Source organism: Corvus brachyrhynchos, unplaced genomic scaffold (assembly GCF_000691975.1).
Source record: "Corvus brachyrhynchos isolate BGI_N302 unplaced genomic scaffold, ASM69197v1 scaffold255, whole genome shotgun sequence".
Lineage (NCBI taxonomy): Eukaryota > Metazoa > Chordata > Aves > Passeriformes > Corvidae > Corvus > Corvus brachyrhynchos.
In genome coordinates, this window is record NW_008238358.1 from 2,360,401 (window position 1) to 2,386,974 (window position 26,574).

Below are 26,574 nucleotides of genomic sequence, written 5' to 3' on the forward strand. Positions count from 1 at the left end.
TAAGATGGCAATTCCACAGTCCTTCTGTGCAACCTCCTCCAGTACTTAACTACTCACAATGAAAATTCTTTTCAAAATATTGGATTTTCTAGTGGTAATTCTTCCCCCAAATGCTGGAATTTCACATGTTTCTACTTGCCTATTGCCTCTTGTCTTATAAATGTGCACCTTTGAGAAGTATCTGCTCCATCTCCTCTCTATCCTTTGACTAGGTGATTGTAGCTGTAGCTGGGGAGCAATAAGGACTCCCCTGAGCCTTGTCTACTATGGGCTCCCCAGTTCCCTTACTATTTCATAGATGATAGAGAACAGCCTTGCAAGGACCTTGTCTGGCTCCTTCAGCACCTTTGGATGCCTCCAGTCTCATGGATTTGCTTATGTCCAAATTAGTTAAGTGATTCCTTCCCTTTATCTCTCTACAGCAAGTACTGCTTCACTCCCACAGTGTGTGCTAGGAGGCTTAGGGACGTGGAAACCCTCAGGACAAGCCATTCCATGGAAGAATAAAATGTTCTTTTCCATTATTTTTAAATTCCTTCCAATGAAGATACTTGGGAATCTTTACCATCCCTTCTTTTCCTCTTTTCCAGATCATATCTTCACCTATGTGTGCACTTTTCTTTCACCAGTTCTAGTAACCATCCCAATACTGTGAGAATTTCTTGGCTGAGACCAGTCAGATAAGGCAGGGGGAATAGGTTTGCCATTCTTGCAGAAAACCAGGTTGGCTAGGTTGCACCTATGTAGCTTTAGTCTCTTGTTTCTGTGGGATGTGACATGTGAGGATTCACTGGTGTATAATGCTGAAATAAGGAGGTACAAAGGTAGCCTTTATCCTACTGTTGCATCCCTCTCTCTCCAGACTTTCCATTATGCAAAGGTCTTTATGTGATCTGACCTATTATTTTGTAAAAAAAATTTAGACATAATGGTACTTTCAGGTGTGAAAAATATCAAGCAGTATGTTGCTGATGCTAGAAAAATATTTGTAAGGTTTCCTAATGTAATTAATCTCTTTGATCTCAGGAGCAGTACATGAATATTGTTTCACTCTCTTAGAAAAGCAGAAACAATGTTGGTTTGACATCTGAGGACAAGAGATGAAATCTTTGTCTTGTTCTGTTCTTATACTTGCACTGCTACATTTTTGTCTTGTGCACTTGTTATAGCACTTGGATAATCTATATTTCTTCTTGTTTATCTATTTTCCTTCTGTTTGCCTCATGGTTTAATATAACTTCCCACAATAACACAAGTCAGTTATGAAATTCAGAACATCAGGTACAAAGTTCTCAGACAACTTCCAGCTGCTTTTTTATATAAGGTGAGTACACATTAAAACTGTCTTAGAAATTATGTTATCCACTACTGCTTAATTTATCTGGTTTTCTTTATCAAGGCTTCCAAGAGACAGGGAAAGCTATATTAAAAAAATGTTCCTCTGTACATAAAAATTGTGTAAACCTCTGCTAATTTTAGCAACTCTCTTGAGCAATCAGTCCCAAAAGCTCTTTTTTCTTCAGAACTCATTAGTCACATGGTCAAGTTTTAACTGGTTTGGAAAGATGACATAGCACAGCAAAGTTCATGGTGAGGAAATTTTACTCTGATGACACCATTTGCACAACACTTGAGCAAGATTTTAGCACTGGACATCAGCACAGGGGATGTTTTTTCTCCTACTTAATTTTGTTCTCTGCTGCAGCTCACATTTTGACCCCAAAAGTGGTCTTGTTTTTCCTGAGAGTGAGTTGGCAGTGTAACCTTCTTGCCTCTGACTGCATGCTCTTCTCTAAGTGGAAAGCACTTTATTTGTCAGACGAAGGGGAGAAGAAATAATACTTTACCCAACTGGGAGGTGCTGGAAAGCATTGTTGCTCAGGGTCCTGTGTCACCAAACAAAGGTGTGTCACACACCTGTCTTTTGAAATGTCATGAGCACTCGTAAACTGCTTGCAACTGTCCCAGTGACAGACTCACTCCTGAACGATGTAATTTCAAAGTACCAGTGCTGTTGGCAGAAAAGGAACACTTTGTAATTTGAGAGGTTTAGGCTTCCTCCTAAAACTCTCCTAAGTCGGTATTTTTTTTCAAGAAACTGCATTGTTTAGCTTCGGTTACATTCACTAGTGCACTTCTGTCTCCACAGAATACAATTCAAACTTTTTGAATGTATCTAATGTATATGCAAAATAAATTTCTAATAAATCTCTCTATGAAATGCAGTCTTTCACTGAAAACTTAGTTGTATAACTATAGAAAAGCATAATTTCTAAAATTCAATGAATAATGCATCGATGATTCAGACAGATTTTAAACTCTATAATGGCTGATCAGAGTTCAGGAATAGACCTATCTTCTAATACTGCAATAATAAGCCGATTTCAGTTTAAGACAGGCCACAGGGACCCATCAATGTTTTCCAAATTTGAGGACCAGATACAACGTGTAATTCAGGTACTGGGAAGGTTTTTGGTATGCAAAATGAAAAAAAAATCCTCATGCTGCCAGTTTTCCCTGTCAGTTTAATACTCCACTCAACTTTGAAGGTATTTAAAAGCCAAAGCCTGGAAAACATCTTGCTGAAATTAAGGTTAAAATGCAGAATATATTAAGAAAGGACCTTTTCAGCTGCCCTTAGATTTCAAATTCTGTAGCAATTTCCTGAAGTGTAGAGGTTTGAACAGACTAATTCTGAATTAGCTATTATTGTGCATATTCTTACACGTACAGAACTGCACCAAAAGTACAGGTGATACTTGGGGTTATGATGCAGTTTTGTCTCAGGGAGGGTGTGTCTGCCATTCTCTCCTGAAAGCTCAGATCTGCAATTCAGGTTTGGAAGGAATCCTATGTAGGGTGGGATGATTTGATTCCACCTCTTTGGGACAGCTACTAGTGGAAAGCTTCTGTACAGTAAAAATAGCTACAGTCAGGGTAGATTCCCAAGTTTATCTCTTTAGTTTGAGATGAAGAGACTTTTTTTCTCTGCTAGCATCTGCTCTGTTATAATACTTTATAAATATCAAGAAACATTTTCTTGTTGCTGTGGTCCTTGTGTAAGTAATGTTTAGCAAAAGGGAATGATTTTCTTGTTTTCTTTGTGGAGTAGCTCAAAATGATTGCTCAAAAAACCCCTTTTAGACAATAATTAGCTGAAATTGCTTTACTCCATGTTGTCCATATCTACACATCTTTCCACCATGGAATAGTTATTTTCTTTACAGCTGATGTAGTTCAGTGGGATAAACTGGTAAATGCTTTGTCAAATCTAGATTTTCTGTTTCCTATTGTTTTGTATTTTGTAGTCTTTCTTTCTCTAGTTATATGTAAATACCAATAACTTGGCTGTTACAGGTTTTCACAGTTAACCACAGCTTCTGTGTTCAAATGACTTTTCACCTTACCCCTACCTCTTCTGTACATGATTATCAAAAGTATGATATCTCCTAAAGATTGAACTGAATACATCCAAAATGTGATAAAACAGGCAATGGGCTCTGATAAAAGTCAACTAGTCTGGAACATCTGTATTTATTCTACAACAGTTTGTTCTTCACTATGGGGGCAGTCTTGCCTTTTTGACATCATTAATTATCAATCTCATGTTGTTATGAAGTACATAATCATCCTTGTGATTCACTGTGGCAATTTCAATCCCTCTTATTTCAATGCTGCTGCCTGTTCTAGAAAGGTTTCCTCACTTTGCAAAAATTAGCATATTAGTTTTGTAGCCAAATTGTTTCCTAAGGAGTTCCTAAAAGCTACTGTTTGTTTCATGAATGTTACTTCTCAATTTCATTTGATGCTTTTCAATACCAGTTCACCAATTTGTTCTAAATAAAGAAGTTAAAAGTCACCAAACCTTCAAAATCTGTAATCTCTATTGCCTTTGGCTGTGCTGATTGCCCTGTGACGCTGTATGAGCTACGTGCAATTGCTGTTTTCAGAAAATTTAGTCCAATTGTCATGGTTCTCTATAGTAACTTTTTTCCTGAAGTACTACAATTAAATACTAAAAAGTTATAAAGGAGTCACTTTTAAAGGGAAATAATACTGAAGAAAATGTCAAAAGTATTTTGTACCTCCCATTCTTTGCTCATTCTACATCTGTTTTGTTCCCTGTGTGAAACAGTTATCTTTTAGCTTAAATTACCAATGAATTTCTTCTAACCAATTTATACATACCTGAAGAAAGATGTAGATGCCACCTGAGCATCTGTCTTACGAGGCAGGTCAAGATGTTCTTTTAATCACCCTGCCTTGAACCACTCTCTTGCTTCATTTCATTCACTAATGTGCAAGGCACTTTCTACTGAAGATTTTTCGAACTTTGGTTCTAAAGCCTCTTTCCAGGTCCATCTGCTCAAGAAACACTGTCTTTATCTTCCTCTGTTTTTCTACTTATGATGCAGTAGCAAGTTTTCCTGTGCAGTTCTTTTTGTTCAGATTATCTATAACACATCTCTTATGTATTACATATCTTGACAATTATTCATTTTTCGCTCTCTCTCCATCTCCTAGAATTTTTCAGATTGTTTGGTTCACTGAATTAAGTGAATGATTCTATCATTCTAAATTGAGTGTTATATTCAAAGTAAACTTAAAAATAGATGTGCTTAACAGGGCACCTGGATGTCTGATTCTGTGGACTGCAGTGAAGTCCAACACAAGCGCAGATTTAAGACATCTGCCTTAGTCAACCGAACTTTACTTGGCACTGAATTGGTCTGTGAACACTCACACACAGCTGTGACAGACCTTTGGTTCTGGTGACTTCTAGTAAAGGGCATTATTGAACAATCAAATGTGATAAAGTCTTTGCAAACCTACCTATGTGTCATAGGTAGGTTTGCAAATACATATCTGTTTGTGCCCTGAGGTTTTCATCTACTTTGCTTGCAAGCTTTTGTGGGTATTTGTTTTCATTTTTAATTGCCTGAAAGCTTTGATAAATCTGACACCATGTTCATTACCAATATGATAGGCCATGCACACAGCAAACAAAAACAGGAGTCTTTTTTTCCTTGCTAAACTTAAAGTTGGTACTTGAAGGACACATAAATGAATATACATACTTTAGTGATTATATAAACAAGCCTCAAATACAGTAAATCAGATGAAGCAAAAAATACTAAAGTAGAAAAAAAAGGGAAAATGTTCCCTGTTTGGTCTCCTTATGTAGGTCATTTAAGCACTGTTAATATATCAATCCCAGCTCTTTTGCCTACTTAATTGAGTCAATGCCAATGCACTGTGTAGACCATATGCATAACTTTTTAGAGTTGTTATTCCTCAATTATGTAACTGTACTAATTTTGTTAATATATTCTGTGGAGAATCTGAAAATCCAAGATTACTGTAACATCAATATTTTGCCATTGCTGAATTGCTGGAAACCTATGTATTTAAATAAAATCCATGAACTTTAATAAGACCAAATATTTCTTCTTCCTGTGCTGTGCTTCCTATTGATTAATAATTCATATTATTTGGACATTGCAAGCAAGCTGGAAACTCTGCTCGTGCAAAAGAGGATTGCACATCACAAATGTGAATAAAATAGACAATGGGGAGAGCAAAAGGAGGCATGGAGGACACTGTCTAAACCATTCCTTTTCTGCAAGGGCAGAATTTGAGTGATATGATCTCTGTGCTATCTTAGGTTCTGTTCACAAAGCATCATGTAGCAGTCGAGTCCACTGGAAGACAGTTCTTCAGTGGTTTAACTCTGTTACTTACAATGCTGTTGAACTCTGTCTTACCCAGCAAATAAATGCAATGCTTTACCTGCTTAAAATCAAATGTGCATCAGTGCTTGGTAGATCAGGGCCAGGATATACAGCATGCAAATCTCTAATACTTGCTGTCACTAATTACAATAAATTTATCTTATCTTTTTGAGGATTTGTTTTGTTTTGGTTTTTTTTCCTTATGTTTTCAGATTTCTTAATTGGTTCATGGCTCTCCTGCAGTTCCACCACAGGGAAGTTTGTGTTGTCACGTTTGGAGGGATGGGTATTAGTTTGACAAGTCACCCTGCAGGTCTCTTGATACTTCCTTATTTTCCATGTGTCATGAATTAGGTGTTTTGAAGATTAATTTCAAACAAAACAGCATATTTAGTTTCCCTTCAGGAGCAGAGGAATTTAAATGTCTTTAAAATAGAACTCTCATTCTCCTCATCAAGCCTGCATGATCCCTTTCCTGTTCTTATAGCTAATTAACTGGTCTAGCTGCAGGATTTTCCCAATTTCAAGGTAAGTTGTTTTCATTGCAACTGTGTGATTTTAGCATAACTGTAAAAGTCTGTCAGTATTCAATATTGAAAAGGCAGCCTGTTTTCTTTACTGCTACGTGTATTTCAAAATTATTTCTTTGCATTGTTATTACTACTGGAGTGACTTACTTCTAGATAAAAGAAAAGCTTAGTGTAAATTTTCATTAAGTGTAGATTCTTAGCTGAGGATTAAGTGGCACTGGGAGAGTTTTATTATTGCCATAATTAAGGGTGAAGAAGTTAATTTTTCCTGTTTTAATGTATTTCCATATTGGCTAATAGAAGTGTGTGTTGACTTTAGTATGGAAATTTTAAGATAAAATCTAAAAAAAATAGAAAAAACTGGGCAAAGGGCAAAAAGATTTTTTTTTAGGACAAAGATGGGACTGTAACAACAACATGCTGGCAGTGTAGCACAAATGATGGGTTAGGAAGGGTAAGAACAGAAAACTGGTTCAAGAACAGGAAGTGGAAAGATGAAAACTTTGAAGGGTAATTTATCATTTCAGGTGCTAGCCCTCTTGATTGGCCTTGCTTTCCAAAGTAGCTGCTCATAGTTTAGTATTCTGGATCTTCTTTTGACCTGCTTGTACTGCAGGGACAGAGGTCTGTGTCTCTGAGCAGGTCAGGTTGTCTGCAATTCCTCCGCTGATCCCCTCATTGCTCTGTACAGGCTGTAATGTGTGTCTGTGCTGTGTTCCAGTGGCACCCTCCTGTCCTTTGGCCCTGGATCACCTCTTGCAGCAAGAGCTGTGTAGGCACTGCCTTGGCTCTGTCATTCTCAGCCTTGTGCCTCCCTCCACTGAGCTAGAGGAAGGATGTAGGCTCGGCTGCTTCATTCTCTGAGCATTATTCACAGAAGCTAAAGGGAGGAAAGGTCTTTCCTTTCCCAGTGTTTCCATAAGGGCTTTTTGCTCCTGTTTTCAAGATAACTTAAAAGTTGGTCTTTTGTTTTAGCTGGTTTGTTTCTGTCTCCTTAGGGAACTACAGGACATGCTCTGGCAGATTTCTTGATTTTCAAATGCCTCATCTATCTGTGTTTTTTTGTTTCCTGCTCTTTCTTTGGTTTTCAGAGATACAATTTTGTCATCAGTGCCTTCTCTGGTGGTTTGCTGTATGGATTCTCAGGATAAACCTTTGGAACAAAGGCTGCTCTGTTTGTCTTTTGCTTAAGCCATGCTGGGTGCTTTTGCTGTAGGAATTTCCATTGTTGCAGTGGCAGGGTCCTTTAGGGAGCAGAGTTTTTACAGTTTTCCTTTGTGGAGTTCTGGTGACGTTAGCAGGTGTATGTCTGTTTACAGGGATACTGTTCGGGCAGTTTGCACCTTCCTTCCTTCCTGAAGGATATTGCCTTCTCATTATACTTTTCTCCAGTAAATCAAAGCAATATATCTTCATTTACTGAATTCCTTCTGAGGGAGAGAGAACAGCTTGCAAACACCACTTTTTTTCATTGTAGAATTGGACAACAAGAGCTGGAAATATTTTATGAGAAAAAAAGAGGCCCTTAAAATTCCCCTCTGTCCCTGGAGGTTTCTGTGGTTTCTATAAATACTGAATTTCTTTGCTTTGCTTCAGATATTTGGCAGTTAAAAGGCAGGGAAGAGCCCAGATTAATGTGAGATGTTCTTATTAATTATTCCATGGAAGGATATTTATACTCTCTCTTACAAACTTTGGTTAGACTCCATGCAAAACAGGAGTGGAAAGTTTGGAAGCTTTTAGGTGGTTCAAAAGTACTACTGCTGCCTTTGACCAAATAAATGCCTTACAGTTTTTGAGAACACAGTTTGTATTTCTTCATTGTTGTCTTATGATGCTGTTTGAAAATTTTAAGTGATTTCACTCATCCAGTTTTACAGAAATTGTTAGTGAATTTTATGGTACTGACTCTTATATAGCTGAGCCAAGAAGAAGTCGGTGAAATCAGAAATTGTTAGTGAATTTTATGGTACTGACTTATATAGCTGAGCCAAGAAGAAGTCGGTGAAACTCTGTGAGTTAATAGCAGTTTAAAATTGTGCATGTCTTAAATCCTTGGAAGCAAATGAAATGTACTGTTTAATTATCCACCTGAAATCAGTGTGCAAAAGATGCAACTCAAACTGGTTTATAACTCTCATAGGGTGTAATTTGTCTCTATAATGTGCATAAAAGGTGCCGTAGAGAAAGAAAATTGATTAGGAAATTCTGAAGTGTTAGGATTATTTCAATGCTGTGAGCCCCTTCTTTATTTTTCTGTAAGAGCTTGAGTACTTAGTAGTATTATCCATTTCTGCCAATTGCATCAGATGGGAGCTCTCATCATTTCACTTCACTGTAAAATTGAACACCGATACAGCTGTTTACTTAAAGCCATACTGAAATATGCCTCCCTTACCCTTAGGTTCCTTCCAGTCACCATCTGAGGACGCTCATCCTCACTTTTCCAATGTGGACCCAAAGCTCCTTTCCCCAACTGGCAGTGGCACCAGTAGCTGACAAAACTGACACATGTACTCCCTCCTGGCGCGCTCCTCTTGCCTGGCTTCTTGCACAGCTCTTAATCTTATTGAAACAAACATGATCACTGAGGCAAGTCTGGGGTATATTTGATTGTTTTGCTGCTGCTTCAGAAATGAAGATTTTTACTCAGCAAACAAGACAGGTGCTATTTTCAGAGTGGAGAAGCACTCTGCAAACCCAAGTCTGTGACTGAGCAAGCAGTAAGGAAATCCTCTCCTTTGCCCTCTCCAAGCCCCGACTTTGGCAGTACAGATAGGTTCTCAGGTTTGCGCTTGGAAGGCAGAGCAGGCAATCTGCTGCATGGCTCATGTACTGATTAGTCCTCAACCCTTTTGCTGTTTGTATGCACTTAATTGTTTTTTGCTGGCAGACACACACAGTTCAGCATCAGATTTTGACACACACATGCTGCTGTCCCGGAGGATCTGCGGAGCGGGCTGTCTTGCAGCTGCTGCATTTTCCACCACTTAAATTGACAGTTACCTACTGTGTGGAGTTGCTAGGAGAAGGTGAACAGTCATCATTACAGCATATTCCTTCAATAACAACCTGTAGCGCTCACTGATTTCTCTTCTGCAGGGATTTAGACATGTCTTTGCTACTGACTTAGCATTTGTACAGTCATATTTTTATTGAGAGGCTGGTAGATATTTATTCAATAAGAAACAATTCAGGATCAACTAAAGAGAGGAAATCTCTGGCATTTGAACATACACTCTTTGTAGGGTGATGTGGCTGATACTGGCATCTACCATCTGCTTTCCTATTGCAGACTGTTTCTCCAACCTGCAAAGCAGAAACCAGCCTTTCTTTCCTTCTGGATTGTTAAAGCCATTCACATTTATTCTGCATGGCAATGAATTATAGTCCATTTTAAGGAATCTTTTGTGCTTCTGTGTGTATTCCTACAGCAGAAAAAGTGCATGAGAAAGGAGCTTGAGCAGTCAGTAGTATAACTAGCTGGCTCTCCCATATGGATTAGACTCGTGAGGTCAGAGGAGCTGTGTGTACTTGCTCTGTGCTTGGGGGGGAAGAGTGGATTTGTCTGTCAAAGTGAATAGCAATTCAGGCAGGATCGTCCCTCAGCTGTTGTAATTCTGATGTGTTTTGATATGACAGCAGCTACTGTCTAACATGCGTGGATCTTCTGAAATGTGTAGCGGACTAAGGACTGCTTTTACTTGCTGCTGAGCCTGACTGTAACTGTATCGCTGTAGGACAATAACGATGGGGGCTCGAGCGACAGAAACAACTCGGGAACTGGAAAGCGCCTCTGTACAGTACCAAATAGGAGGACATGCAGAGAAAATGTGGCAACGACTCAAAGGAATGTGAGTAGCTTGTCTCCTTGGCTTTTGTTCTGTTCCTTGGGAAAGATAATTTTCTTCTGTTTGTTAAAATGTCTAATTAGCAAACGGGAGAGTTATCTTTAAGCTGTGAATAGTATTTGCTCTCACAATACAGTACATTGGTCTCGTTTACGAGGGTACTTAGATTAATGTCAGACTCTCTGTTAGGTTCATTCATCTCATTTAAAAGATGTATAATGAGTGAGAGTTATTATCCAAATTGAAATGCAGGTAAGTCCTTCCAAGTTAGCACTTCCATATCTCTGATATGATTTTGTAAATGTTATCTTCAGAATCAGCATTTCTGGAGCTGTTTCATCACTGCTGTCAGTATGTATGGGTAAGTATATTATTGCAATTCTATAGGAAGTACTAATACTTTGCCTTTAAGACTGAAGGTAAAGAAGTCTATATTAAAAGGTGCTTATCTATTAGGAAGTTGCTGTGTCTGTTTTTTGTCAATTATTTTGGTGTTCAATAATGCTAGAAACTGATTGAAGGAGTATTTGAGGGGACCACTATGTACATGCTGTGTCTAATTCACTCCTCTCAAATGCAATTTTCATGTAGACTTTTGGTGCAAATGATCAGTAAATAAACATCTACAACCTGTCAGAGAGAAACTCCAGTGTGTCCTAAACCCTTCAAACTTCAACATCTTCTTTTAAGTAACTGCCAGGTTTTTGCTCTGAAAGCTGATGTCAGAATGTTACAAATAAATACATGTTACACTTGTTGAAGCATGGAAATCGCAGTAGTATTTTTGCTGGAAAGATTTGTAATCCTGGGTTTCTAAAGGTATTCCACAGATGCTATATAGTGCCTCAGCTGTTGAAGATAAACAGGTTATTTAAAGCGTGGAGGATTAGATGCACTGGCTATGGCACTGCCTGTTTCCTCTGTGCCTTGGGTAGAGACTCAAACTGGCTGTGGGGAAGGGACTTTCCACCATCTGCTTTCTTTTAAGAGAAATTGCTTTGCTTGATTGTAAAGTCACTTTTCAGGTGTGGCCAGGGATTTATCTTAACTTCTCTGTGGTATATTTTTGAATATTTGCTCTGCATCCTATCATCACTCTGTTTCAGATAATTCGCTTTGGGAAAAATGTTCCCGTAAAAACTCCAGAGTGTATGCAGCAGAGGAAATTTGATTATTTGATGATGTCACACATTTTACCCCTGAGTTTCTGCTACCAGAGACCTCCACCAGTTTGTGCAGATTTCCATTTGTGTAGGGTCTTAGCTGCTGTTTTTGTTTGTTCGGTAAGTTCTCTGTTACCACTAGGCTCTTGGGTTGAAACATTTCCTTTCAACTGCCTCTGGAATGGTACCATTAAACAAACTAACATAAATAACTAAGCATTGGTGACACTCAGTACAACAGCTCCAGGAAACAGGGTTTATGGTTCTCCAGGAGTAGTTAAAATGATATTTGGAGTTTGTGGTGTATCAATATCAAATGGAGCTTAAGTGTTTGGAAACCATGCACTTTTTACAGGTTGGTGTCAACCTCATGACTGTTATGACAAGATGATGCTAAAATACTTGTATTTATAAAAGCCAGGTTATATTATTAGACATGTGCTCAGCTGACTGTTTTTCAGACTTACCAATGGTTTCATTTTAATTATTCACTAGTTAATTGGAAATCACCGACCAGTCAATATTATGAATATTGTATGGGGAAATTTCAAAGAGTTGAAAGTTTCAGAGTAGATGTCCAGGCTCACTTTATAGTATAAGCATCAATCATTAAGAAAAAGGATTCATTTTGTTGATGAAGAGATATCAAAGTAGAAGCATGTTTGTATGTGGTAGGGGAGAGGGACAGATAAGTGGGATGCCAGATAATCTGACTTCGGAAGAATTCTTTTATAAACTGTCAGTCAGGGGAATTGTTTCATCTTAGTGGTGGGAACTGTTAATGAAACTACGTATGATGCCAAATTATGGAGTTTTTAAAGTAGTGTGCAGTGATGTATTTACACTGAAGTCAAGACTTCATGGTTTGAATTATGAATTATCTGTTCTTGCTGATAGAGTCCACAGACCTACCTAATTTTCATGTGATTTCAACACAGTTTTACTGTATTTTGCCAGTTGGGAGTGCTGATTATCTTCTGGCAAGCAGGTCATTATTTCTGAAAGAACATCAGATTTCATTTAGATAGCTATCTGGATAGTGTTCAAAAGCTGTTCAATAGACCCTTAAAATTAGCTTCAATTTTCTGTTAGCATTTCAGATTTTTTTCATAATAGAATTTTAATTATGAATTTGGCAGCAGAATTCCATTTAACCTCGTATGTCTTGGGGTATTTTTGTTGTTGGCTCGTTGTTTCTATCATTCATTTGTGAAATAGAGACTATTCTAGAAGATAGGTGAGTTGTATGTGCTTAAAGCTAAATGAAAATCCGTATTTGAATGCCCAATAAGAAAAGCTGTCTACCATGGAAGCTTGAAAGAAAAGGCCTTTTTACAGGTTTTCTATTCTATAGGCTTTAATAGATCTTGCTAACCTAGTGTTGCAATAAAGGCTGGGATGTTTTGAATAAAATTAAAATGATTTATAACTTTTATTTGGTTCATGGTGCTTTACAACCAGTCCTTCTGTGTGGCTAGTAAAAATCCCACTCTGTTTTCCTTACACTGGAATTGCAGCAGTGCTGCAACCAAGGACATTATCTGGCAGAGAAGATATTAATTTGAATTACATAACTTGATCCTTAACATTGGTGCTGATTTTATTGATGCCTGAATGTATAAAACACAAGCTCAGTGAAACAAGGCCTGTGAAAATTAGTCGTGTAAATTTCTGTCTTGACTGTATCTTCTCGTTTTTGAATTAAGGTGTTTTCAGTATGCAGAATGCAAGCTTCTGATGTTTTGTAGTTCGTGGAGAAAGCAAAAACAACAAGGGACAGCTAAATAACTCATATAATAGTGTGGCTTTTATAATTCCCTGTTATGCAGAAGAATAAAAACAAAAGCCATTCAAGCCACTGCAGGAATTCCAGCTGCCTGACTGAAGGGGAGTGTTGTATACCTTCCACTTCAAAAAACATCTTGTCACAGCCCAGCCAAGGGGCTCCTTCTCAGGCTGCTTAATGGCACTGATTACACCTTTTCTTCCTCAACCTTTCATTCTCTATTGGATGGAATCTTACTTTAGACAGTGAATAAGTCTCCAGCTTAAATGTATTATGGTGTCAATAAATCCAGATGATTTGTTGCCCAGGAGAGTTTGTCTTCAGGTGCTGATAGAGCATCGTAGGGAGCTCAGAAAGAAAAGCAGCATTTTAAAAGCATTTTGATTTGGAATGCAGAGAACCAGGTTTAAAGCAGAGGTCTTTATGCTTACCAGCCTTGCAGTGTTTGGTATTCTCCTTAATCTGCATGTAGACATGACTTAACTCCGTGTTGTTCCTCACTGTGTGAAATTGTGTGCTGTCTGTTTATGGTCTATTTTGTCTGTTTGCCACTTCACTCAATGTCAACGCAGAACAGTCACACGTCTCCCCCTCACCATCTTATTTTATTTTGCAAGTAGGCATCTTAGACATCTTCTTTGCAAGTAGCTTCTACTATACTCATCACTGCTGGACATAGTATTAGGGTAGGTTTTCTTTCTTTGAATTTCCTTTGAGTTCATCAGTGAGTAAATAACTTGATTTTCATAGATACACATATTTGCTAGAATTGTCTCTTAATTGGCCAAAAAAATCTCTGAGTGGAAAAAGTTGAAGTCTAAGGTTCCAAGAATTTGGGGACTTGAAATTCACATGTGGTTATTATAGACTACTTTATAAAATTGTTACTGCTTTAAAATGAGAATGGGTTATTGCTATCACTGGTTAAAACGAATTTGTGTTAACTTGTATGGCAAAAGGGATTGGAAAAACAGTCATAAGCCTCTTTCCTTACCTTCTTCGCTTTCTTTCCCCCCCCCATTCAACATAAGAGACCCCGATTTCTGCGGGAAGGAGGGCCTGAAGTGTTTTAGGCACTAAAAGGGACTGACATGTAGACCCAGTTTGTTGATCCTGCAATGCTGCAGTGATAAATTGCATGCATACACATTTTGTAGAGACAAAAAGGGGCCTTAGTCACTGATTTGGGGAAATTTGGCTTGATGTCAAAGAAAGTAGAAAAATGGCTTCCTGTGTACCTGCTGAATTATCAGAAGATAGAATTCTTTTAAAGGCATTGAATAGAATCCATATTAGCAGCCAAATTAGGTCTAAACTCGACCAGAATGGGTAATTTTATTTAGGGAAAAGTCACTTGTTCTTTGGGTGCATGGATACTGGTGGAAGAGTGATAGAACAGTTTCCAGAACCAGATATGACAAAGAGGTCTTTCCTTTCTTTTTCCGAGTTGCTTGTTTACGTTTTATTTTATGCTGTATTTCCTCTTTGCTTGTTGCCCTTATTTCTATGCTCTATTTGCCTCATTTTGGTAGTTCAGTAAAGCTTAACTGAAGAGATTACCAAAACGTAACATATTGTGATGTAAAGATTTATAAATTTTGTGAGTACTGAACAAACAAAAAGAGGAAAAGAGGTAGAATTACAGGTGGGATACCTATGGTAAAAAGTAGCAAGACAGTTTGTCACTTAGCGCTAACTACATCAGGAACAAACTGGTATAGAGTTCAAGTAGTTTTTACTTGTAATGTTGCCTATTTTTACTTTCTTGTAATGTGAAAGCTTTCCTATAAAGTCATAAGCTCTTAAAAGTAATCAAAATGACAGGTATTTCTAAGGGGACTTTAAGTAAAATTGAAGTTGCTTTCAGAAATGCTCTGAACAGAAAATGGAAGGTATATGATGATGTACCTGTTGATTGATATGCATCTCATTAATGCTATAATTACAGTAAGAATAGTTTCATTATAAATTGTGAACAGCTTCTTTTGCTTTTGAAACCAAAGTCTGTCACCTGAGTAGTCAGGTAAACAATTATAATTATAACTTTGTAGCTTATAAATATGTATCTAATTAAATGTATAATATGATAAATTTCAGATTTTCAATAAGTCTAGATTTTTAGCTATTTAGCACTAGCAATTTAGAGAACTCTTTTAACCAGTCATATTATTTTACTGTTAGAAAGATATTTCCATTATTATCATATAGATAATAGGCATAGAATTAATTTTAAGGTTTATACTAATTTTTTTCTGCGATTTCTGGCATGTACCTATGCTGTCGATGGATTAGAATAAATGCTAGTCCTCAAATTTACTGTGGGTAGGTGAATTGCTGTGCTTATAGAAAGCTGTGCTAGAAATGATTGCAAATTGAAGGAATGGTGCACAAACCATAATTTGTCTGTGATACCAGTAAGAACAGTAGCCACATGTTTACATGTGTCACAGTCCCCAAATAATACAATAGAATACTGAGATTCCCTATTAGAGCTTTAAAACAATATGTTCATACACCCCTCACATATGTGTCCAATTAAAATTAAATATTATATCTAAAGACAATGGAAATGAGATTAAAGATAACATTTTTTGAAGCTGACTACTAAACCTCAATTAAATGAAGTCTTAAGTTTCTATAGTCTGTATTTTTGTTTAGCTTAGGTGTCTGGCTCTAGTTATGCTACACGCAACATTCTAAGTTTTTCTAAAAGGTACTTTTTATAGCTATTTACCTTATAAGTGTTCTATTCAGTTCTCTGCTTAGAAAGAGATTTTATATAATTGACTACACAAATAATTACTTTCCTCTCATTTTGAACTCCTGCCAGCTCCTTGTGCAGGGGTCCTTGACTGCCGTGCACGCTGAGCAATTGTTACAAATGTTTCTTCAAAACCTTCATTCTCCAATTTAGCTGTTGCACATTGAAGCCTGCCGCAGTTTCTCCAAGCTGTGGGTCAAAGCCTCAGAGTTCATACGGCCCTCCCACACGTTACTCTCAGGTTCTGCTCCACCTCCACAACAGAGTGAAGTCAAAATATCTGGATAGGAGAGAAAAGGCCTTTTGTCTTGCTAATTATATGGAGCTAGAAAAATGCAAATGCCTAAATACTGAAATTACATAGTTACTAGTAGAAGTTATAATAAAAATAGGCATTCACTTCATACATCTGAAAGAGAAACATAACCTCAGGTTTATCAAAATTTTGCCTGACAGAATTTTTCCTGTAAGATGTCAAAATAATCGCTTAGGAGTGAACCCATTTAGTACTGTACCATTTTGTTTGTGTTTGCCATCTGATCTGGCCTACTCCTGGTATCATCTCTGAAGGAGGGCTAGAACAAAACAGTTGCAATTATTTCTGCTGCCATTATTTCTGCTGCCATTTACTGGAGACTATGTGATGACGTAGACTGCAAAAAAGGTGTAAGATCTACTATGGCAGCGAGTCCTCCAGCACTACTGTATTGTATCTAACATGAAAGGTTTATTTTTGTCAAAAACCCCCTCCAGACATTCAAAGCCTTCCAAAGGGAAGGAAAATAAACAACTAATCAACCGACTAAGGACCAAATGGGCTGAGCTTGGCTCGCAAACTGCACAGTGACAGAGTTCTTACTCTGGCAACAGCAGGTATTTCGATTTTTGTTTTTCCTTTACTGCCTTCCCACACAATTTCATGACATACTTGAGGTCACCAATGCAATTTGTGGAACTTTTGAAACAAGACCTCATAAAGAGGATCTACAGAGGTAGTCAGAACTTAATACAAAGTAAATCCTTTCATTTTACTAGGGAGATGGGGAAAACTGAGCAGTTGTGACTAAAAGGAGAGAAAATTGCACTCTGCTGTGGTTGAGGGAAGCTAAACAGAAATGGAGTACATCACTTATAAAGTTACAGCTGACAATGAAGTGACTCAGTTTTCACAGTCCATAAAGCTTTGCAATTAGTCAGGCAGTGCTGCAGACTGAAGAAGCCAGCATTCTCCCCGACCTCTCTTTTCTTTTACAAAACTGCTTAGACTTGTAAAGAACTGCTACATTCAGTTTCTGTTAAAGGCTGCAGCTGCTCACTGTATAGACACATTTCCTGAATACATATATGCAAGGAATAGTGATTTTAAAGGAGTGTGTGACTTGCTCCTAAAAGCTTGTGTGATTCTGACTGTTGGCCAGCATATGTAATTTCATTTGTGAAGTCAAATACTGTTAACATGATATTGTATTTATTCCTGTGGATTCTGCTAGAAACGTGGTTTCCAAAGTGGTTTTCTGTGAGTGGAGTGAGTTTTTCAGATGCATTATCCCTAAAAGGTGACCTTTTTCTGCAGGTACTGTGGATTAAGTTGTCTCCCACTATACATTCTTGCTTCCCAATTCTCATTGCTGCCTCCATGCTTTTATTTTACCCGTTCTAGTGTGACTGGTTTTGACACCACCCAGGGATTTCTTCTTTCTTCTGTGGTAAAAATAGTAATAACTTTTTTTTTTCTAAACCCTTATTATAAACTTAAACTTTATCGGTTCCTAGGTTGGATTCCCTCTGTGTTTTCATCCTAGTTGCATCCTTACAATGGAGAAAGTTGTCTGAGGGCACAAATACCTGAAGTTAAAGGAGGTGGTCCTACTTGAGCAGCTCGCTAAGAAAACAATTATGGTCTTGAATCTGTCACGTTTTAAGTCCTTGATTCTGTGGTATTGTAAATCCAGTACTAGGGTGCTTAGTATTGTATCAAAACATGAGAGAAAATGTTGATCCAATATGAGCTTCTTCTGCAGGTTCAATTTTGTTCTGGTATTTTTGAAAGGCTAACTTTAAACTAGCAGGTTTTATGAGGATCCAGTATGGCCCACATCACTCCAGAGTTATGATGCACAGATAACATCTGTGCTTTTGCAGCCTACAAATAGCTGGCCTGAAAGAAGGCCAGTATAAACATCCGTGTTGGGTACTCGGGCTAATTCAGGACAATTGTAATCATTTATTTGCACCTCAGCTGAATCAGTGAAGTGCTGCCTGGTAATCCATAACTAGCAGTTACAGAACTGTTTCCTAAGCCCCCCTGAGCCTATTGTTTGCCTTGGCTCTATAAAGCTCTTCTCCACCACTGGCGATATCGCGTGAATCTGCAAATCAAAAAAAACAGCTGAAGAGTGCTTTATTAAAATTTTTATTCTTCTTGAAGTGAATGCCCTGAGAATGAGTACTCATTAGCTGCAATTGTACTGTTTACGGTCTCTACATGAAGCTGGACTGTAATGAGATTTGGAATGGCTTATTTTGAATGAGTAAGAGAAGTATGTTCATTTGAGTCAGTGTCGTGAAATGACAAAAAGTATTCCTAAGTTGCTTGTCTCTGACAATTTAGGCAAATACATCTGATTTTAGATGTTCCAGAAAAGCCAGTATACCTTGAGGTATCATCTACTGGAGAACATTAAAATAACATGTATATTAAAGTTTTGCTTTTCCCAGAATTAGTAGTTCTAGAAATATCACTCCAATGTTAAAAAAAAAGAAGTGCTTTTTCTTGTCTTTACTGATCTCGTGTTTGTAATCACTGTCATTTAGCATTTTTGCATGATTTTGTTGCTTGTATTTAGTAAGTTTTCCAGAGTAAGAGACTGTTGAATTCCAGCCGTTTAACCTTCCAAGCATAATGCAGATATTATTTGAAGTAGTGTTATTTAACAGGAAGCGATCTCAAGGAAGATGTTTGTCTGTACAAGTGCTTATGCTCCATTATCTATTGTTTGACATTGGCTACAGTTTGTTTGACCCAACCATTCTCCAGACTTTTGGCGCCCCAGGAAAACAAGTAGCCTCCATAAATATTATGGAGACATTTAATTGTTGTGAATTTCTCTGATAAACAGTGCTTGGAGGCAGTTATATTTGAATAGTTCACTGTTAGTGTAATTTATGCCAGAAAGAGAGTAAAGAACAAACTGCTGGGTAGAATTTACTTCTTTCTTCTGTTCTTCTACAATACAGAACTGTTCTGCCTGGGAAATTTGAAATTAAATAAGTTTTTTTTTTTTTCCTTCTGTGTTGTCTGCAGAATTTATTGAAGAATTAACATCTAACACCATGCTTACCTGCAGTTATATGTTTTGTATTTTTATTTATTGTGTTTTGAATAGTTTATTTATTTATTTGGTTTTGAATAGTTTAGGTGTTTTTTTGGTTTCGTTTTTATTTTGCTATACCTTGGACACCACTTAGTTTAATTCTTTAGCTTTCTTTTGCCATTTTACTAAAGGCTTGATAAAGTTTTGAGGTTTTTTCTTCTAAACTGTAGATTTTTTTTGATATCACTGGATTTCCTAACCTCAAATACGTTCGCTTAAGATAACTCAGATACCTGTTTGGCAGAAATGCATTTGCAATTTGCTGGAGCTGCAAATTGTTGTCCCTTTTGATGGTTCCTTTTTATCTTCAGTGTGTGTTTTTCTGATGTACAGGCAACTGCACTGCAAAAAGTATTACATCTTTGGCATTAATTTCCATTAGGGTGGGTTGGAATGCAGAATTCCTGCTCAGAAGGGTATATAAAAAAACCTTGAAAAAGGTCACCAAGATTAAAAAATCAGAAGAATGAGTGTTCTGAACTGCCTTTTAAAAAATTTGAATAAGTATCTCTTTCTGACTTTTCTACTTCCAAACCCTTAAACTGAAGTGGCAGCTACCTGATTATTTGAAAGATGCTTGTCCTAGTCCCACTGCTGCCAAAGATGACCTGGGAACACAGCTCTGAGCAACCCAGAGGAATAGTTACCTATAGTCAGGAAATCTCTGAGACAGATATAGTTTTATCAGCAAAGTAAGATGTCCATGAAATCTGAAACTTTCCATTGAAGAAGTTCAATTAGAAGATTGCTGGCAAACTCTGATTTAGGTATTTTCAACTTAACTAGAAAGACCTTGGATTTTATAGGTAATTGAAAATAGGATATTTCTCTTTCACAGAAAACTGCTGAAGTATCAGAGAATGTTTTATGTTTCAATAGCTACCAGGATGCCCTCAGGAGCCATAATCCAGTTCAAGTTTACAGACCAGGTTTATGGGATAATCCTGTAACAGCCAATGGCAGTAAGACAGAGATAGCTTTTTCCCTGCCATATTCTGCTGTGACAAGGAATCCCTATTTTAGTATTACAGCTTCCTTGAACAGGCATGATGGGTCTTCATTCTAAATAATTGGAACAAATATGAGACTTCAAATTACTTTACCTGTATTTGCAATTTGTCTCCATCTCTTAATTTAATGCATGTATTTTGTGCCTCTAACACATTATATATATGGCACACTATTATATTCTGCTGGAAAGGGTTGAGTTCTTCCTTGATATTTCTGTCCTGAAGACTCCTCAAAACTGCCTAACTATCTTGATTCATGGAGTGAAATAGTACACTTGCCTCTGGAAGGAAAACTGCAATCATTGAATAATAGACAGTATTAGAGTGGTGAGTGTATATGTAAAAGGAGTGAAAAAAAATATACTCTTCAAAATAAGTTTATCTCTACTGGATCTGATTGGTGTAAATTTTGTTCTTAACCTAAAATGTGGTAAATAGAAAATTTGGCTTATCTTGACCTTTTGATTTTGAAGTTTCTTTCTAAGCAGATTGATTTAATACTGTTTGTTTCTCTAAAATATTAGAAAATAATTGTCAAAGACACATCAAAATGAAGAATGGTAATACCATACACATGTAAATAGTCCAGTGATCATTGTGAGAAAGCTTTGCCTCCAAGAGAGAAATATTTAATTCTATTTTTAGTTGTTTTCTTGGGTAGTTCAGTTAGCCATTTTCTACTTTGTGTGAGCTACACATTGAAAAGGGGTTCCCTCTCCACTTGGTTGCTAGAAAATCCCTGCTGTTCCAGAAAAGTTTAAATATGTAATGTTTAGAAGTAACAAGGCATGAAAGTGTTAAAACCTTTTGTTTCAATAAACTTATATGGGTAATTGTATTCCTGGCTTTGTAGTTAAAAAAAGCTTGATGCATACTTAGCGACTTTTTAGAAAGAAATAAAAAATTGGTAATATATTTCCATGAAAGAGAAATTGCATTTCTAAGAATGCCAAATGGACAACTCATGAACACTTAGGGCCTAGGCCTTATGATCCTTAATTCTAGTTTAATATATCAAACATTTCCCTTTTCCTTTACCATTGATGTATTGAATGTGGTTCATATGCTGTATGAAAGTGAACACTAGCGAGAAGAAAAATGGTTTGCCTTCATAGCAGATAGGGACAAAATGGTTTGAAAGTGATTGTACAACAACTGCAAGTCTGTTTTTAGGCTGGATATGAGGTAAACACAGGATATGAGCATCCCAAAAGATTATGAGGGATTTGTGAGAGTTTATAGCTCAATCCAAACTTTGACTTGCTTGTATCACTCTTAGAGCCCAAACCAAGGTATGTGTTTAAGCATGTAGAGCTTTTTAGAAGACTAAATCATGATTGATTTAATACAACTTTGTCAGTATGTCTACTGATATAATATAAAAAGAAAAAATAAGTATGATATTAGAATTCTTAGAGAAAAATCTTACTTTGATTTAATTCTTTAACAGGAACAAACATGCCCTAAGATTTTAATATTATCTATTCCTGAAAAAAATAGTTGGCTCAGATGGACATAAACCATATGGAGCCAGCTCTGTCATCTATTTTTCTGTCTTGACTTTCAATCAGCTTTGACCAGATAAATTCTGAATATAAGAGACAGTCAACCTTGTCTCAGTATGAGGTCATATTTAGCCTTCTAGTATTGCGCTCATCTTCTTCTCTGAAAGACAGAGCTGCATCCAAAATGTCACGTTTGTAATATAAAAATATCCTTATGTTCATGTAGAAAATCACAGCAAAATGTAGAGTTGAGAATGAGTTAATGAAAATATATAATTTCCTATGAGTTTTACCTAAGACTTTTTACTTTAAAAGTTCAGAATATTTTCATCATCAGGTCAATGCTAAAATCATCTTGTTGGTTTAAGAGAGGACTCAGAAGTTGCGGGATTCTTGACTCATGTTACTATTTGGGGAAACATGGTTAGTAGCAGAATTTGATTTTTAAATACTTTTCAACTTTTATATATCAAATGCAATCTCAGATGCACCTTTTGTGTGAATGATCAAGGGAATAGAATGGAACTTTATGCTTCAATTTATACATTAGCTTTAGCAGAGGAAGATTTTGAGGGGAAGAATCTCAAGGAAAAGGTAGAATTCATAGTTTTAGAGATTAACTGTATTATTTTCATTCGCAGTAATGACAAACGGTAATGCAGCTTTACATATGGTGCCTGAATTGAAATAGACTCAAAAAGTACTGTGTAAAGCTCTATAACGGCAATGTAAAGTGACAAGAGATGTGATTTCTCACACTAAAATGCATTCTTATCATTTGACAATGATTCTCATTATGATGATACTTCTGGCATGGAACTGAAATTTTTCTACATTGTACAAGCTATATTAAATCTGTCTTTAGCTGGCACCCATGCCTTACTGAAGTTGGCAGAGTACCATATGCATGGGATCAATTCCAGCTTCCTATATGGGCATGATTACAAAAATCTCCATATGATGCTTCACTTCTGAAAATTAGTTGATGATTTTCACAAAAGGGCTGCTGCATAATGTAATTTTGAATCTCAGCAAGAAGTACTTCATGGCCCAGTTACGGGCTCTATTTGCTCAGTCATCTGCTTTTATTCAGTCCATTATGATCTAATAATATTTAAATGCACTCCAGTTCCTGGCTGTACTGGGGCTTTGTGGTGACTGCACTTCAGAGATGTAAGAAAATATCAAGATCCAGCAATCAATTTTTTTCTTTCAAGTACAATGTGTTTTTTACTACAGATTTTTCTGAAGTGAACAGCATGAAAGAGGTTTGGGGGTTTTGAATGAAGAATATAAAAGATATGTGTTAGTTTTTGAGGCATTGCAAAGATAATACAGTTGTGCCTATAGAGCATAGACCATAGAACTTGAGCCTGTGATTTCTCAATCCAGTCAATAATCAAATAAAATTAGCCTAGTTCTGGTCTCACTTAAACCAGTATAATTGGACACTATTGAATTACAACACAATAAATGAGACCTCAAACCAGATTTACTTTATTGTGACAAAAGAGCACAGTATTTCATGGATGCAGTGGAATTTGGCTAAGGTTTATTGGTAATTCCTTTTTATGAACACTGGGCTATGTCAAGCATGTTATAATTTTCAGAGTTAATTCTTACTGGGTATGATTCTCATTTTCTTAATTGCTAAATGAACAAATCACCTGATAGAACAAGAATGATTCCCTGAATCTTCTCCTCTTTTTTTTTTCCCCCCTTCTCCCAAGGGAAGGAAAAACATGTTTACCTCCCTTTGTCTACCACTTGGCTGCAGCTATAGTAGTAACGCAGAAACAGATTGCACTGAATTTGCTATTTATTGCTCTGATTTTGGATTTTTGCCACACTCACTAATGAGCTATGTTTTTGCAGATAGACAAATTAAGGATGGGCTCCTCAGCTCACATGCATTCAATCGTATTCCAGTTCGTCATTACATTTATTTTTAACAATAAAATCAGCAGATTGTAATTTGTATTGTGATTATCACAAGTAGATCTCACCATGTTTAATGCAAGTGTGAAGCTTTGAGAGTGCAGATGAGGGGAGCTAGACCTTGAAAGAAAAAACAGTTGCAGAGTGTCATCTAAAATTTTATTTTGGCAGTTTTTCTGTAGTAATTTGGGGAATGGGAACAGAGGAAAAGGGAGGGTACAATTTTATTAGATAACACCCCCCCTCAAACCAAATAATTACATTGAATTCCTTTCTAGTGCATCATTCAGTTAGCATGGCAGGCACAAGTTTGGACAGTATTTGGTATAATAGTAGAAATATCTACCACATTAAGTGATGAAGTCTAAAATGTTGTACTTGCATTTTTACAGGTAGCTGAAGGCTTCTCAGTATACACTCAGCACTTCTGAAAGTATTTAATGAAAGTTAGAAGTTTTGTTTTTTCTCTGTTGAGTTGCCTCAGAGGAAAGTGTCAGAAACACAAAAGCCTTTGTTGCTTCACTTCATGATTAAATACAGCCTCCCCTATTGAAAGAGCTCTTTTCTTTTTCTTTATTATCCTGTTACAAGATGTCTATTCCTATCACAAATATTTCCGTTTCCCCATGCTTCCCTTCATAATTAACACTGAAAGCCTAACATTGTGAGTCTACAAGCTGCCTTTTCTTCATGTACAAAGATTTAAGCTCAGCAGTTACATGTGGAAAAGAGATGTTTTACTCAGTAAACTATCACATTAACAAAAGTAATAAGCAAATGTAGGCTACTATTTTAAATTTGAATTTAAATTTCATTATCCACAAGACATCAATGCCTTGCATAGGTAATTGCAACTACCCAGATTGCCCTATCTTTGTAAATGGATTATGAAAGTGAAAATGAGGAAAGGTGTTATCTGGGAAACAATATATTACCAATTATAGTGAAGTGATTATACAATCATAACACTTCTATTCAGGCCTTTGTACTTCAATGGAAGGTAGCTTTATTTCTGTTCACATTAACACTTTCCTAAAAGATTAAGTAATCTTAAAAAGGTCACATTTATACTGTGGGAAAAATTATTAACACCAGAAATTATCCAACTTATCTGTGGCAGCTTCAGTTCACAGCTTTGAATTCAGTGACACGTGCTTGCTTCAGTAGTCAAGCTATTTTTTCCTCATTTAACTTTCTCAGTCTTTTTTGGAAAGAAGAGTCACCTTTAATTCCAGACTGTAGGAATCCATATAATTTTAAGGATCTGCCTTATTGGCACAGTTAAATGGATAATGAATGTGGCATGGAATAGGAATGAACTGTCAGAGCTGGGATGCAAGTATTAATTCACAGCCATAACTTGTGTATTGAGAAATTCAATCCCTAAATTGTATCAGAAAGGTTTTCCCTCAGTGAAGCTGAAAAGCACAAGGAAATGTTATGCCAGTACTGTTCACAGCAAAGCCAGTACTGAAGCACTGTTAACAAAACCATGAGATTGCTTCCCTCCCCCAGCTCAGTCGGAACAATAGAAAACACAGAATCAAAGATGCAGTGTTTTATATTTGCTTGGCACCATGCTAACTTAATCAAGAATGAACTTGCTCAAGGATTTTTTCCATAGAAATAGGACAACAAGCCGTTCTGGTTCCACTCCCAGAGTATGAGTCACAAAGAGAAAGCAGCAGAGAAAGACAGGGTTTTTTTCCTTTTACAAAACCACTTAATTCCTTGCAAGGTTATGCACTTGTTTTTGTTTCTAAATGTGTTACTTTGAATATTTTCCTATTAATGTTTGAAAAATTAGTCTTAAAGTTAGATGATGCCAGTGTTGATGAAGCAGGTTGTCATTCCCCTCCATTTTTGCTGAAAGATGGATGCTACATTCTGTGTTTAGTCACTTCAACGCAATGTGATATCCTGACATGATTGCAACTTCTCGTGGCTCCTTACCAAATGAGTTTCTAGCAAAATAGGCCAAATGATACCAGTAAATTTTCTCTCATCATTCATTCATTACTGTTAAGGAGTATTGTCACGTGCAAGATTTCTCTTGATGGTTAAAGTGCTTCTCACTCAAGCTACACCCAAAAGCTAGCTTTTTACTTCATTATTTTAATCAGCTTCTAAAAAATAAACTTAAAAACTCTGAGAAGGATTTTTTGTCCTACTTGTTACAGGTGATTAGGTTGCAAATTCATGAACTCATATTTAGTTGCAGTTACTTGGTAAAATTAGGTCATTGTTCCACATTCTTGTTAATGTTATGTTTCCTCTCTGCTGTGGTTCATTATCAGAAAATTATGGAATAGGTGAGATTGGAACGGACCATCTGGTCCGACCTCCTTGCTCTAGCAGGGCCCCTAGAGCACATGGCACTGGATTGCATCCAGATAGTTCTTGAGTATCTCCGGTGAGGGAGACTCCACAACCTCTGGATAATCTGTTCCAGTGCTTGGTCACCCGCACAGTAAAGAAATTCTTCCTCATGTTCATGAACTTCCTGTGCACTAGTTTCTGCCCATTGCCTCTTATCCTATTATTCAGCACCACTAAGAACCTGGCTCCATCCTCTTGGCACTCTCTCTTCAGATATGGACAGACATTGATGAGGTCTCCTTTAGGTTGCCTCTTCTCAAGGCTGAACAGGACCAGCTCTCAGCTTTTCCTTGTAAGAGAGATGCTCCTGTTCATTAATCATCTTTGTTGCTGTCCTCTGGACTTGCTTCAGGAGCTCTGTGTCTCTCTTGTGCTGAGGAGCCCAGAGCTGGACACAGCACTCCAGATGTGCCTCACCAGGGCTGAGCAGAGGGGCAGGATCACCTCCCTCGACCTGCTGGCAGTGCTCTTCCTGCTGCACCCCAGAATCCCATTGGCCTCCTTGGCCACAGGGGCACTGCTGGCTCATGGGCAGTTGTTATCCA

At 37.1% G+C, this 26,574-nt stretch overlaps 1 protein-coding gene across 6 annotated transcripts in view; it reads left to right on the forward strand.

Moving 5' to 3' along the window:
* The window catches only part of PDE1A (phosphodiesterase 1A), a 179,703-nt gene that overhangs the window by 18,270 nt on the left and 134,859 nt on the right, over positions 1 to 26,574 (forward strand). For 2 of the 6 annotated variants that reach the window (XM_017735735.1, XM_017735741.1), the window contains exon 1: positions 9,783 to 10,116. In XM_017735735.1, coding sequence (XP_017591224.1) covers positions 10,013 to 10,116 — 104 coding nt within the window. In that variant the 5' untranslated portion in view covers positions 9,783 to 10,012. The other 4 variants (XM_017735737.1, XM_008634709.2, XM_017735736.1 and 1 more) reach the window with 4 other exon arrangements.